This window comes from Falco punctatus (genome assembly GCF_963210335.1).
Source record: "Falco punctatus genome assembly, chromosome: 10".
NCBI lineage: Eukaryota > Metazoa > Chordata > Aves > Falconiformes > Falconidae > Falco > Falco punctatus.
The window spans coordinates 18,665,455-18,680,291 of NC_137590.1; the positions used below are offsets into that span (position 1 = coordinate 18,665,455).

General features: G+C 47.0%; 1 protein-coding gene and 1 long non-coding RNA gene across 4 annotated transcripts in view; one reads left to right on the forward strand and one right to left on the reverse strand.

Moving 5' to 3' along the window:
• LOC308070372 overlaps positions 1–14,837 on the reverse strand; it is a 73,574-nt gene that overhangs the window by 45,197 nt on the left and 13,540 nt on the right. The window lies entirely within an intron of this gene.
• The window catches only part of EPS8L2 (EPS8 signaling adaptor L2), a 68,820-nt gene that overhangs the window by 40,789 nt on the left and 13,194 nt on the right, over positions 1–14,837 (forward strand). For all 3 annotated transcript variants that reach the window (XM_080404146.1, XM_080404144.1, XM_080404145.1), the window contains 10 exons: positions 5,173–5,334; positions 6,266–6,415; positions 6,559–6,638; positions 7,057–7,196; positions 9,345–9,424; positions 9,908–10,034; positions 10,394–10,482; positions 12,924–12,998; positions 14,034–14,182; positions 14,365–14,491. In XM_080404146.1, the coding sequence (XP_080260272.1) occupies positions 5,173–5,334; positions 6,266–6,415; positions 6,559–6,638; positions 7,057–7,196; positions 9,345–9,424; positions 9,908–10,034; positions 10,394–10,482; positions 12,924–12,998; positions 14,034–14,182; positions 14,365–14,491 (1,179 nt within the window). The remainder of the gene's footprint in view (positions 1–5,172; positions 5,335–6,265; positions 6,416–6,558; positions 6,639–7,056; positions 7,197–9,344; positions 9,425–9,907; positions 10,035–10,393; positions 10,483–12,923; positions 12,999–14,033; positions 14,183–14,364; positions 14,492–14,837) is intronic.

Sequence of the window (14,837 nt, forward strand, 5' to 3'; positions counted from 1 at the left end):
CTACAAACGGCTTTCCATGGAAAAACTCTGAATCACGCTCAAATCCTCTAACAAAGCCAGGTCCAGACTTCCATGGCTTTTCCCACATTACATGACACAAGTCATCCCTGACCACTTAATTCTCCCTCCCTTGGATCCCACACATTTCTTTGAATCGAGGAGTGGAAGAGATACCCACATTACAAAGACTGCTTTGGGATGGGGAGAGAAGCAGAGAGATCAGTCGCTGCTTCTGCATGTCCAGTGCGTTGACCTGTACACTGAAGGCTCAGAAGTTACTGGCTTGTCCCTTTTCCCGTTCTGGGCTACATCCAGGACCAGTGCCTAGGGACATTCTGAGGTCAGCGACTCTGTCCTCTTGCTACAAGGCATGATGTGCTTGGGAGGTCACTGTCTGAGGGGCTTGCTGTAAAGCCAGCACTGATCAGTCATTCAGCCTGATATTTGCTGTCATTACAGCCTGCAGGTAGGAAATTGTTGACAAGAAGGGAGGACAAAAATGATCATTAAAGAATGTGAAGTTGGTTTAATTACATATGGACCTCTTTTCTACTTTAAATTTAAATGGAAAGTGGCATACAAATCCATCATTTATCAAAAATGTATTTCCTTTCTGAATAATCAAAATTCAACCAATTAAAATGTTGAGTAATTGGAGAGAGGAGAATGAGGTTTTTTTTAGTAATCTATAAAAAAAAAAGCATTAAAAAGAGAAGGAAAATTCTGTACAAGGAAACAGGAAAGGGAGAAGCTGTCCTCTCTCCCTCTTCTGCATTTGAAGGAGGGTAGTGGGAGCTACTGTCCCTCTTGTCACCCCATGCTTCAAACCCTTCTCAGTCAGCACATACAGGTTAAAACCAGGGTTTCCATGGCGGTTACAGGAACTCATCTGCCCAAACAACAGAGACCACATTGACTATCATCTTTCAGCTCCCCCTCAGCTACTGTGTCCTCCCAAGTAATTCAAAACTCTTCAACCATGACAGGCATTAAGCCAAATTCATCTCCCAGTGTCGCAGACATCCACTGGGGGGGGGGGGGGGGGGCGGGTTCAGAAGCCAGGCTGGCCATCCCCGTAATGCGGGACACCAGTGCGGGCCACTGTGGGAGTGGAGGTGCCTGTCTGAGTTCAGCTGGACCATTCATCACCGAAAAGTGGGCAAGGCAAGAAAGGAAAACACTTTACAAAGTTCATATTTAGTAGATAGGGCCCTCTCTTCTCTGGTTTAAAACCCCAGTCCAGCAGAGTGCTTCAAGCACACAGTTTGAAAGGAAAGAGCCTGTTCAGTTGCTTGAAATGAAATTTAGACACTTAAAAATGTTTGGAAAGAGGGCCAGGTTTCCATCAGAGACCAACTTGATGGCCAGCTGCCCCATCAGTAGCCGTACCAACCATCCCCATTATTGACTCCTGCCAAACAAAGTCACTCATGGAAGCAGAGAAGGGACTTTAAACAGTGACACATACATGAATTCTTCATTAATTATGCCATATGCCACCCATTTGTGAGTCTCTACCTTGAACTCTGACCAAGGCAAAGGGGATTTCAGTGACAGGCAGTGAGATGTGAGGAAACCTCTTCCTAAAGAGACATTTTACACCCTCTGAAGTAATCTATAAGCTGATCAAAGTTTAATAGTGAATGGAGCCATTGCCCATTCTTACAAAAACAATATTTGAATATCCATCTGGTTGAAAAGGGTTTTAATAAGATTAAAAAACAGTAGCAAGCTTCTCTCCCTCTCACTCCACTGATATCTAAAGAAAATGGAAAAGAAAAAAAATATTCTAATGAGTCTGAATTAGACAAGTAGATTTCCCCTCCCTGAAAATTAACTTACTTAACAGTAAACAACAGAGGAATTTATGAAGACTGTAAACTTGGCAGTTAAAATACTAGAACTGATAAGAATGCCCGTCATCAGGTATAAACCAATTCTCTTCACTGCTCAGAAAGCAGAGGGTTTGTCACCTCTGCACAGATAATATTGACTTTGCGAATACCTTTTCGTGCACTATTTCACAATTACAGTAACATACACCTGAGCATGTTTTTCATATCTGATTGCATGGCTAATCTCAGCTTTCAGGTCAAATACCTGCCAGGAGTTTTATTTAGACAGTGCCTCACCCAATACCTTTCCTTTATGAACCCAGGATTGGGTCTTACCCTCTGCAGTGTTTATCCTGTGCTCTGCTCTTTCCAGTCTTTGTGAATCATCTACCAGCCACTGTAACAACAAACTGGTCACTACAGATCCTATCCACCCCTAATTCCCACCGTCAAACATCAGTATTTAAAGAATCAGCCCTTTCTGGGCTACCAGTGCTTTAAATCTGAGTCTTTCCCCCTGCATTCATCTCATCTGGAGCCAAATGTGACAACAGTTCTTCCCTGTGCTTCAAACATGACCATCCAGGGCTCCATCTCTTGAGTACACACATCCATCTCGGGTCCATCTGGTCTGCTTCAGACCCCAATGTTCACAGCCTCTCCAAGGTCCCTTTGGAACCTATGTCCACTGCAGGACAGTGCTGGTTCCTTCCCTGACAGTGCAGCAGAGTCAGCTTCTGCTGCCTCTTAAGTCTGCTTCCCACTTTGCATTTCCCTAGGCTTTTGCAGGTGGAAAGGACTTACTTCCTAATGAACTCATCCTCCTCCCTTGCCCACTGAGGCACGTGCCAGTGGTGGGCACTACCCGTTGGGTTATTTAATCAGCTCATGAGCTTAGACTGCTACGGGGAACAGATTTTCCACCAGCCCTTTCTCCTCGTGTTTTATAGCTCGCTCTTGCTAGTCTTCTGGAACAAAGACCGCCTTTTTGTGCTACATGTGGACCCTGACCTCTGATACAGCATCACTATAGCGAAGAGTCAGCACCAGAAAGAAACTGCCTGACTCCTGAAAAGGTTATATCTGATCACTGGGAGAAGGCATAAAGACAAGGGATCAGAGGGAGAAAAGCTAGGCAAAACTCATCCCTGTAACAGAGACAAAGAGCCACTCCAAATTTCATATCAGTTTGTGGCTCACTTTAAAACACCCGCCTTTTCTGCAGCTCTTGCTTTGAAACCAGGCTGCAGGATTCGTGCAAAGAGAAGCAGGAGCTGCCACTGCTGCCATCCCCACAAACACTAAACACCCAGCAGGACTGTCCATGGGGTGGCCACACTGTTGCCCCCAGCCTGACCAAGAACGCACACAATGCCATCTGCTCCAGGTGTGGTACTGGGCTCTCCCTGCCAGAAGGGTCAACCTGCCCCACGGCTCTTCAGCGCACCCACAGCTGATTCAGCAGCAGCCTGTCATGCACCCTAATGCTACCAAGTAGGGGAAGCGGGGTGAGAGGCTCAAGTTGGTGCTGATACCAGAAAATCAGAGACAAAACTTTCTAATACTCATTTTCAAGTGTTACAAAGCGGGCATTCTTGATTTTTGGTGCTGGATGCACAGGAAATAAGTTCTACTTAATGTGCACCCCGACTGTGTTCACTGTTTATATGGCCAATCTATACAGATGAATGACATTTCTGAGAAACTATTAGCATATTCATTACAGTTCCACGAACTACTTATCTACACTCTTACTACCCATGTGTGGCCTAATGGGTCAAGGGTCCTCTGGTGGTCATTTGGGACATCTTCATCCTCTTCCTCTTCTCGTCTTTTCATGACCTTCTCTTCTTCTGGCCCTGTTTCAGCACTCTTGGCTCAGATCTTGGTTTCAGATCAGTTCTTATCTACTTAGTAGCTAAACTACATAATACAGCGTTGTACAACTCATCTGTGCCATGGATGCATAATTGCAACGTTTACAGTTAAGCACACTGGTAAAATTCCTCTTGTATCAGTGGATGGGCCATCAATATTCCAGGGAAGAGAGAAGGAGCTGGGATCTGGCCTGACAAGCCTCCCAGCAGCAGACGCCTGGACTAGCTGCAGCACAGACACATTGCTCAGGCCCTACAGCCCCAAAAGCCTCCTGCCTTTCTCTCCTGGAAAAAGTTTGTTATTACAGGGAAAAGCTTCAGCTGCTTTCCCAGATGGGCATGTTCTCCTTCCCCTCCCCTCCCCAGCACATAGCAGGGCAGCAGAGGGAACAAGGTAAAACAAGACCATTTCCTTTTCCTTCCCAATTCTTTTTTCCCTTTCCCCTGTTGTCACCTGAACACGTGGCCTGGCTGTGCTGTCACTTGCACAGAGACAACTGCACAGAAACCAGCCTGGCTGCTCTGAGCAGGCAAGGGTCCCCACATCTCCTGCCTGGCCGCCCCCCTCCTGACAGAGAGGCACATTCTCCCCATCCACAGAAAGCAGCACCTGCTCTCGCTGGCTGCTGATCACAGCAGGGAGAAATAAGTTACCTGGATTTCTGGAGCAGCTTTCTTTCACCCAGTGCTGGGGCAGGCACATGCATCATTTGGATTTGATGTGCTTCTGCAGCTGCCACCCTGCCCTGCCAGCGTTCCCCTTGCGCCAAGCCCCAGCAGCAATCCAAAGCCTGCAGCTGCAGCTCGATTACACAAACTCTTTGTACATAGAGGTGCCAAGTGCAAAGCTTGGATCACCACACACTTCAGGACACCGAGCAGGGATGGGAAAACACACGAGTGCAGCCACGTCTGGGATGTTCCCACCTTACCTGAGCTGCTCCCGGCCCAAGTGCACACCAAGGCAGCACAAGAGGACATGGCAGCATGGAAGCCAGGCTGGCAGTGGGAAGAGCCCTGGGTGGGTTTACAGGACAGGTGGAAGGAGAGAGGCAGGAAAACCAGGGTAATCTAGCAAAGCCACAGCGCAGGACAGAGGAAAGCAGCAAAAAAAAAAAAGAAAAGCCAGGGGACTAACTCATGTGTACAAAACATTTGCACCACTGGACAATGGCCAGAGCTGCTAAAATTGACACATGATGAGATAAATATGCAAGTGGTGAAACTTGTTATGAAAAGTCTTGCGGCATTACAAAACCCTGATCTTTCACCGCTGTGGCCAGGCTGGTACTAACAACTAGAATGCACGCCTTCTGCAGCAGCTTTCACATCTGTGCTCCAAAGAACAGGCAAACAGCAGTTCAAGCCTTTAGAGCAGGTTTCACCACTGATTTATGGTACAGACACTATCAAAGGTTTTTTACCTGTTTTTCACTCCTTCCCCCCCCCCCCCCCTTCAGCATTTGGCCACCTTCATTATGGATAAGAGCGAGTCCATTGTGACTGTGGATGACGCTATCCGAAAACTCATCTTGCTCAACTCCAAAGAGAAGATCTGGACACAGGAGATGCTGCTGCAAGTGAACGACAAGTCCATCCGCCTCCTGGACTGCGAGTCACAGGTACCCAGAGCTCTGCAAGAGCTACCCCCAGGCTGCTGCATGGGGCGTGGTGCGTACCCTTCCCATCCTGCCTGGGAGGGCCATTTCTGAGGAACACAAGGGCGAATCACTACCAAAATCGACTCCCAGGTGTGTGGCAGCTGGCTGACTCTAATGCAAAGGGCAGGTAGGTGTGAGATGATTTATTCACAGCTCCAGAGCACAGCTACTCTTTCACAATGTGAAAGATACCTTGAGCTGTGCTCCAGACCAATCCCATCAATGTGGGAGAGATGCAGACTTACAGGTCCACAAAGATCCACGTAAAGCATAAGCAGAGAGGCAAGGACATACTACTCACAGTAAAGTAGCATACTACTCACAATAAAGTAGCACACAAGATATCTGCCTGAGAGCAGTGCCCCATTTTGACGGGTGATCTATGTACATGCACAGAGGGCACCTAATCCAAGGGGAAAGAGCAGCCAGACAGTGGGAGAGGGATGGTGCTGCCCCAATTTGAACAATAAGAAACTAAACAACATTAGCCCAAGGTCATCCAAGGAAACAGTGGGAGGGTGAGCCCCTCACAGGAAGCATCATCCCTCCCAGTGCTCTGCTGGGATGCACAACAAGCATACTAGTACAGGGAGAGCACAGCATGATGGTAAGCAACAAAGCTCCTATTATTGAAGTCTCATGCTGGGCCCAGAGGAAAACAAGAGCTCACCTCTGCCACGCACCTCTCCTCTTCCGCAGTCCCAAGCCACTGCCCCTCTGCAAACCTGGACACATGTCTCTGAAGAGCCCAGCAAACCGCCACTGTGCTGTGAAGCACAAGCTCTGCCAGGTCTCACTCCTCAAACAGGGATCCCAGAGGTCCATGCACAGGACCATTCCCCACTGGTTCCATAGCTCCCCATTGCCTGACCCCTTCCTCTTCCTCTTCCAGGAGGAGCTGGAAGACTTCCCTCTGCCGACAGTCCAGCACTGCCAAACAGTGCTGAATCAGATGCGCTATTCCTCCATCCTCCTTCTGGTGTGTCAGGATTCAGAGCAGCACAAACCTGACATCCACTTCTTCAACTGTGATGAGGTGGAGGTAAGCAGAGCCCTCCTTGCTGGTGTGAAACAGAGAACAAAATATGCTCCTAGCTGTCTGCCAGCCCCTCCTTCCTTTGCCCACTGGAGCCCTCAATCCTTTCCAAAGCAAAGCCTTAAAAACATCCCCGTTTTATCTTTAAGGCGGAGATGGTTCACGAGGATATAGAAAGTGCCCTGGCAGACCACAAGCATGGGAAGAAGATACGGCCACAGACACTCAAGTATGTACACCGCACAATACAGCTGGGAGTTAAAAACAAAGCAAAAAAAAACACAAAAAAAGAAAGTCCCATTTACAATGGTACTGGAGAGGGGCTTTTTACAAGGGCATGTAGTGATAGGAAAAGGGCGAATGGCTTTAAGCTGAAAGAGGGTAGATTTAGAGTGGACATAAGGAATAAATTTTTTACTGTGAGAGTGGTGAGACACTGGTACAGGTTGCCCCGAGCAGCTGTGACTGCCCCATCTCTGAAAGTGTTCAAGGCCAGGCTGGACGGGGCTTGGAGCAACCTGGTCTGGTGAAGTAGATGATCTTTAAAAGTCCCTTCCAACCCAAACCATTCTATGATTCACACACCAGCCTCTCAGAAACAGGACCAGCAGCCACTGATAGGGTTGTTCTGCTTGTTTCCCTTGCAGAGCAAACCAAGAAAAGATCAGGCAGAGACAATCCATCCTCCCACCGCCGCAAGGGCCAGCTCCCATCCCAATCCAGCACGACACACGAGGCTCAGCGATGAACAGGAACCGGGTGGCAACCCCTTCCCAGCACGATCCAGGTACTGGGAGCACTCAGCAAGTCTGTCCTGGGGACGGAGGACTCATTAGCCCAGACAGTCAACCCTCCTGAAATGGTCTGTGGTCAGTCATTTCAGGCCCTGTGTTGCTGGAGTGCAGGGAAGCTCAGTGTTTTTTCACCACATTATAATGCAACACAGACACATACCAAAGGCACAACATGTTGTTGCATATCTGGCTGTGCTTTATAAATGCTTAAGAATTGGGCCGCAGCAAACATCTGTACCCATTGGGCTAGCAGTTGGCATCCTCTGTTCAGCAACAGCTCAATAATTCAAAGCTCCTAGAAACAACTTGTAATAACACCTGTATTTTGGGATACTGAAATTCCCAAAACAGATGAAAGCCCCTCATAAAACTGAGCCATCACATGACATTCAGAGCAGGCATCAGTGATCTTAAAACATACAGACAAGACAGACCTGGTCAGAAAGCCAAATTCCTGGCTCTGATGACTTCACAGGAGCCAAGATTTCACCCTCAGAAATCAAGTGGTTTGCATGAATTCTCCTAGAGATGAGTGTAGAAATGCAGATCTGAACTCAGCTCTCATGCGCGGATTTACAATCTTACTCCAAAACCATCCTGACTTCATCCTGTTTGAGCCAGCTTGAAAAAACTTGTATTTACCTTTGGAGAAAGTGGTAACAGAAATAAACTCTCCAACAAAAGCTCAATCTGATTAAAATGACAAGCAAAGTGTAAGCCTTTCTTATCACTGCCTATTGTACCACCTTCTCTTCGGATTAATTTCTAGGTTAAAGGAAAACATGTAATCAGGATACTATGAGAAACTCCAAACACTGGCTGAGGATAGAAAATACTCGTTTCCCCAGGATGGGATCTGAAGCCGAAGAGCGGTTCTGGCCTCCTGAATGGAGAGCCTATTTCAAGTCCAGTTTTGCGTAATGAAAATAAGATCTATATTTCAGAGCTGGACCGTGTATAAACATCCATATGCTGATGCAACAGCAGTTTTTAACAAAACGGCCACCCTTAACTCTGCCCTTCCCAGGACACAGCATAAAGCTTTAAGCCCATTGCTTACATCAACAGAGTTGGGCATTTACTCAGGCAGGATTTCTGGATCTGAGAACACAGAGCCTGGCACGAAAGCAGGTGACAGGAGAAAGCCTTGAATGATGCCTGTTTGCCGAGATTGCTTCTCCTTCAAAACACGCCTTATTGCTTTTCTACAAAACCTGTCAAAACTAATCACCTCATCTTAACACCTAAAGATGACGTACATTTTCACGGTCCTTTGCCAAAACTGCCTCCCTAGTTCTTCCACTTTATAATCCTGCTGTCCAAGCACCTGCTCTACTGGCCCTTCCAAACTCCATTTCATGTTATTCTTTTCGCAAGAGGCCTCCTGAGCAATTGTTCACACCAGAACATCACCCCCTCACCAAGCACCTGTCTTCTGGAAGCAGGGAGGTGTCTGTGTTTTTTATTGCAGAAGGATTTTTTTGAACACCAATTTAAAACACTTGAAAGACTGCACACAAGTTTGTACAAAAATGCCGATTTATACACAGGCCTGCCTAAGCATCAGTCATGCAGAATTCCTGGCACCGCTGCTTTCTAGCAAGCGACAGTTGTATTCACTTCTAGGTCTTAGTTCTTCTTTCTCAACTACCATTTAGTTAAACTGGCATCTCTGGGAGAAGGAAGGCTCCTGAGGAGAGCTGGAGGTTAGAAGAGAGTGGGAGTTAATCTAATGGCACTTTGTATACACACAGAGTGCTCTGCAGAGCACTTGGTGGCTCTTGAGCTCCTCTGCGGGACTAAGGCAGCACAGATGCATCAAAGGCAAAGGAGTCAGTGACTCACAGCAGCTGGAGACTGGGGCTTGCAGGTCTCTGCCTGTAGCTGGCAGCTCCTCACAATTTATTCATTGCTTATATTTGAAAACACGCAGCGTATCAACACAGAGGGTTGGCGGGCAAGTTCTGTGACCCTAGGAGATTTAATTGGCAACTTTGAGTACCTCCTGCTCTTTATGATCTCCTTAGGTGCTGTCATAACCCAGAATAAACCACCAAGCTGGGATTTACCATCCTGCGTTAAATGGAGCCTATTTTCACCCCGATAGTAAATGTATTTTTCGCTCCCTCCCTTGTTTGCAGACTATGAACGACGAGGCTCCAGCTCTCATGACCATGAAGAGTCCCGAGCCATCTTAGCACAGAAGATTGAAAAAGAAACGGTTGGTAATATGAACAGCGCACAGGCAATAGACAGAAAGAGAGAAAGGAAGCAAGGGGCTCCTCCATGAGCAGACATTTTATGCATAGTCATCATTAACCTGATAACTGCTGTGCATAAAGATAAGATGAACAAAAGCAGAGTCCATCACGGGTCAGTTATGATGTCCTTTGACCTGAAGTAGCTCTGCTGATTTCAGAAGGTCTGCTCCTCCCCAGCCCACAGCCCAGTCTTGGAGTTACTTTCCAGACGTCCATTAGCAGGGGTCACTTGTCACATTGAGAAGTACAGCACACAGCCAGGCACAGCTTGTGTTTGGAAAGTGATGAATTCAGCTTAATTTCATGCCTGAATTCCCCATTCCTGTGCATTCTTCCAGGAACTGGAACAGGCAAAAAGCAGCACGCTCTGCAATCCGAGCTTCCCAGCTGCGTGCAGTTTGGGCTCGCTTTTACCTTGGTTTGTTGCATTTCTGTCCTCACAGCAAATCCTGAACTGCACTCTGGATGACATTGAAGTGTTTGTCGCCAGGCTTCAGAAGGCTGCAGAGGCATTCAGACAGCTCAACCAAAGGAAGAAAGGGAAGAAGAACAAGAAGAAAGGGCCAGCAGGTACAGTGCAGCAGCTAGAACAAATGCGGAAGGCAGCAGCACGGATGAAGGTTGCGGGGAGAGCTCAGTTTGCATCCTAGCCAGGCCAGACTGATGCAGCAGAATGGCTATGGACCCAACAGCAGCTACACCAGTTTGGAAGGTGCTGCTGGTCTGTGGGGACCTCTTGTAGAGCACACGGAACCTAGTGAAGCCTCCCACACAGGGAAAGACTTCTGGCTTCTCTTGAACCCTTGATTTCTAGTAGTTCTAGTCTCAGCACCCATTATTGCCATGCCTTCCATGTGCCAGCAAGATGAAAATTTCCTGAAAAGGGATGCTCTAATTAAAGTGTTTTTCTCTCCACCTTCTCATGAAAGAGGGCATGCTGACCCTTCGAGCAAGACCCCCAAGCGAGGCCGAGTTCATCGACTGCTTCCAGAAAACCAAACTGGCTTTTAACCTCTTGGTAAGACACAGAGGGTATTTTCATCCCATGCAGCGAATAAGGCTTTTCCGCACATCTCACAGCAGCACGCATTCAAAGTGAAATTTGAACTGTCAAGGGACAAAGATGTGAATTCCAGATTCTTCAGAATCCAGAACAAACACTGCCTTTTGTCTCAAGCAGTGACAAGGCTTTTCCCCATTATCACAGCAATAAGCATTCAAAGTGAAATCTGAACCGAAATACTTATCAAGGAGAAAAAGTATGAATTCCAGATTCTTCAGAATCCGTAGCAAACATTGTGTCAGGCTTGTGCAGGTTTCTTGGGCCAAGCTGTTAATCTGAAACTAGAAGCACAGCATCCAGGATGGGACTGAGCAGCCAAGGGCCTTGCCTGGATCTCTTTTCAGATACAGTCCTGACTTAAAGCATTTGCAAAGTTCTGAGCTTAGGGAGCCAAGATGTGCCATGCCCACCTTGCCGACAGCCATGGAAAGGCTTACATATAGATATCCCCACTCTAGACACTCACTTCTGCTTGTGGCCTTTAAAAATCTGGGTAGTTTTGTGACAGCTTTAGTCCTTGCTACTCTTACAAGCATAAAACAGAGGACTATAAATATTAAGGAAAAAGAGAGTCTTTTCTACTTTAAATTGTTCTATCCAATTCTGTCTACAGAGCAGCTGTAAAGCTGCCTCAGCCAGAGGCCTGGGAAGTCTCTGGTTAACAATAACTGATATCCCCCACTGCCCTGAGATTCCTGGCTCCTGCTCTCTTTCTCCTCTGGAAGAGTCACTCTGTTAAGAAAGGGATGAAAAGTAGGAGCAGGAAGATGTTCCCAGTGCTGCAACTTCCACTTAGTGAAGTATGTGAGACCAGGAGGATAACAAGCCAGAAGGAAATTCTGTCAGTTCTGACCAAACTTGCCCAGTTGAACACAGCCTAATATCTTTCCTGAGAAGTAATTAGTCAGAAAATCACAGAGATTGTAAACAACCTTAATGCAGGACAGCAAGCTTCAGCTTTTTCTTTTAGAAGCAAATACACGTAATTTTTGCCTGCTCAGGACCAGAACCAAGTCTTGGAGGTGGCAGCCCTGGCCAGCAATCACTGGTCTTGCACAAACCGATCCAGTGCCCCACTAAGACCATGCCACACATCCACAGTGGGATGTCAGCTTCCCTGAAGCAGCAGCTGAGGATTCTCCAAGCATAAAGAAATCCCAGCCAGGCTGTCACATCCCAGCCCTGACTGCTGACACAGCTGAGATAAATACACCAGAGTCGGCGTGGTCAGCCAAACCCTTAGCACAGCACAGGTCTGTGATGGAGTCGAGTGTCCTTCCCTGGACACTGCCAATTGTGCAACAAAACCACAAGCGCCCATCTGTGCAAATGCTCTGGCCCCCAAGCTCTGCACTGCTGCTGCCTCTCTGTCAGCAGTGTGGGAGCCAACACGTAAAAAAATCATTCACATGCCCAAGCTCTCCCTGCCTGGACTTTGCTGCCTGCCTATCCACAATCTCACAAAGATCAACTGATCTCCTGGCAAGAGGCCACGGGCAAGTAAGAAGGAGAGTGGGGAATCAGTGGCAGAGCACTGCCACGTCTGCCCCAACACTGCTGTCACAGGCCACGTGGCTGCAAAGTCCTTGTGAAGTGCCATTTCATTTAGTCACCTTGTCACCATCATTATTTCACACTTTCCACTCCACATTAATGTTTAATCACCAGCATTTAAAATGCTTTGCATTTGGGTAGGGAGGAGGAAGTCCGTTTCCATTGCAGCAATGCCAGTAGGACAGGACACTAAAAGAGCTGAAAGGAAGCACACACTGAAGTGGTTTCTCACCACAGCTTAGCTGATTGCTCTTAATGAAATGCAGTTCTTACAGTAAAGTAATCCCAAGTGTTCACCCCTCCAGTCCACCCATCTACCCCAAATACGAAGCATTTAAGCAGCCAGGGCAGCTCTAGGTGCTGCAACCAAGACCTTGGTGGAGATTTTCCCTTGTCAGCAGTTTGCCAAGGGACCCCCCCAAAACACTTGCTCTGTCATTTTCATTCACGGGAACTAGCGGGATTTTCAGCTTTGCAAGAGTCAGAAGTAATAGGCCCGGCCCTTCCTCACCAAGACTTGCAAAATAAGCCAAAGTTTCCTGCTTCTGCTCAGAACAGCTCCACAGGGTCTGATTTTAACAGAGTAGGTACTCCACCCCTCCTGAAATTCAACACCCTTAGAAATGGACGCAAAATAAGAATGACCTAAAACTGAATGATTCCTACTCCCCACTCACTTACTCTTCTTCCCTGATTTCAGGTTCACTGTTGAAAGTTTCCGTACTTTTTAGGTTGTTATTAACTATAGCATGCATTAGTCAGCAACGATCCCCCCCTGTGTGACAGAAAGGGGAAATAAAAAATCAGGTTAGGGTTACACTGGGTTTCCTTTCTCTTTTCAGGCCAAACTGAGAAAGCACATCCAGAACCCCAGCGCTTCAGAATTGGTGCATTTCCTATTTGGGCCGCTGGAACTGGTAAATATTATTCACAGGTTTCACTGTGAACTCACTTTTTATTTCAAATGTTGATTTCACACTTAGAGGTGGCTAGATTATGCAGAAGAATTAGAAGACTGCTCACAACTGGCTAAAGCTTTCTCAGTAAAGTGTAGAAGCAACAATGCCAGTGTTTCTAGCCTCTGATCTGATTTTCAGCTTGAAGTAAATGCAAACCCCTTTAATAAAGGCCTACTGTGAAGAAAAGCACAAGCAGCTATGGCTCCCCTTCAGGATCTGCCTGACCTCATCTCCAGGCAAACATGGTTCAATATTTGCACTGAAAATAGGAAACAGAAATCCTCACTTGAAAAAGAAGCCAGGAGGGACACAGAAATACCAAGTGATTTTCCATTTTTTAAAGTGCCAGCTTGCAACGTATCCTGTCTCTTAACAACAGCTAACTTTTAGATCAGACCTTGCTTTGGCTCCAATAGAAAAATTCTTGTGTTCCTCTGAACTGTCCAGTCTTCTTCAAAGATTTAGGTTGATATTTCTTGAGACAACTGAGCTGATCTAAGGATTAGCTGCTGCCAACAGGAGTCAGGCCATCCCCTGGCATGAAGGCTTGCCTTCTGGCTTTCATTTTATACCATGGAGGACTCAGTCAGGAACTATTTGCCTTATCTATTTGTTTCTTCTTAATAAAATCTGCCAATCAAGTACTATCAGTGCAGTGCAAGGATAATAAGCGGATGCTGAGGGACACAGCATCCCTTTTAGATGGCATCAAACCATTAATTTAGTTCATCTGTGTTGTGAAACTTCACCCTTACACGTGAAGGCATAGAGGAGAACTTTGGAATTGCAAGTCTAACATGAATTAGCCTGGGTTTAGAGGTACGCACCATGGAGGGTACATTGGCTTCCTTTGGAGCGGGCAGGCACAGAGACTTCAAAGGATCAGAGCCACTGATCTTCCTGTCCTTGATTTCTGTTCCTTTGTGCACGTGCCGATTTGGTATTTTGAACATTTCCTACAAAATCCCTCATATTTGTGTATGCACATTCCAGATCGTCAGTAGCTGTGGTGGCCCTGAGCTTGCCAGGTCTGTTGTCAGCCCACTTCTTTCTAAAGACGCCACAGATTTCCTCAGAGGACACCTGACACCAAAAGAAATAAATCTCTGGGACTCCCTGGGAGAGACGTGGACCCGATCCAGGTGAGGACAGAGCTGCCATCTCACCAAGTTCTCCAAGCTCTTGAAAAAGACAGAGGGGATGCTTGATTTTATAGTCATGTCAAAGTGTCAAGGATGCCCTGCTGTGCCTGCTTCTCAGTGATGTGCTTTCAGAAACAGATTCCTTGTGAATCTCACTACATATTCCCTGCTTCATGTCCTAGAGCTGAATGGCCTCGAGAAGCAAATATCCCCACCTACATCCCCAAATTCCGCAACGGCTGGGAACCACCCGTGGAAATCTTCCGTGGAGCTCCCTGGGAGATAGATATTGGGCACTTGCAAGAAGAGGTTAGTCCTGTGCCCCCAGTCATCCTCTCTTCCCTCTTCCTCCCCCTTTTTCAGAGCGAGAAATAGATCTGTGGGGTTTGCGATGGTGTATGACAAGCTCAAAACTCAGTTGGATCTGGTCACTCCAGTTAAATACAGAAAGAAAATTATGCCAGAAAAAGGCAGCAGTAACCAGCCCCACCTCCTGAACAACAGGAAGTAGGATACTACACTGTAACTGAGCCCCATGGACAGAAGTTTGCCTGAAGAACCTTTCTTTGGTGTGCACCTCATTGTGACCAAAAGCTTCCGTGATTCATCTACTACTATCACTGTCCTTTTCTCTGATAGAGTTTCCCCTTTTCTG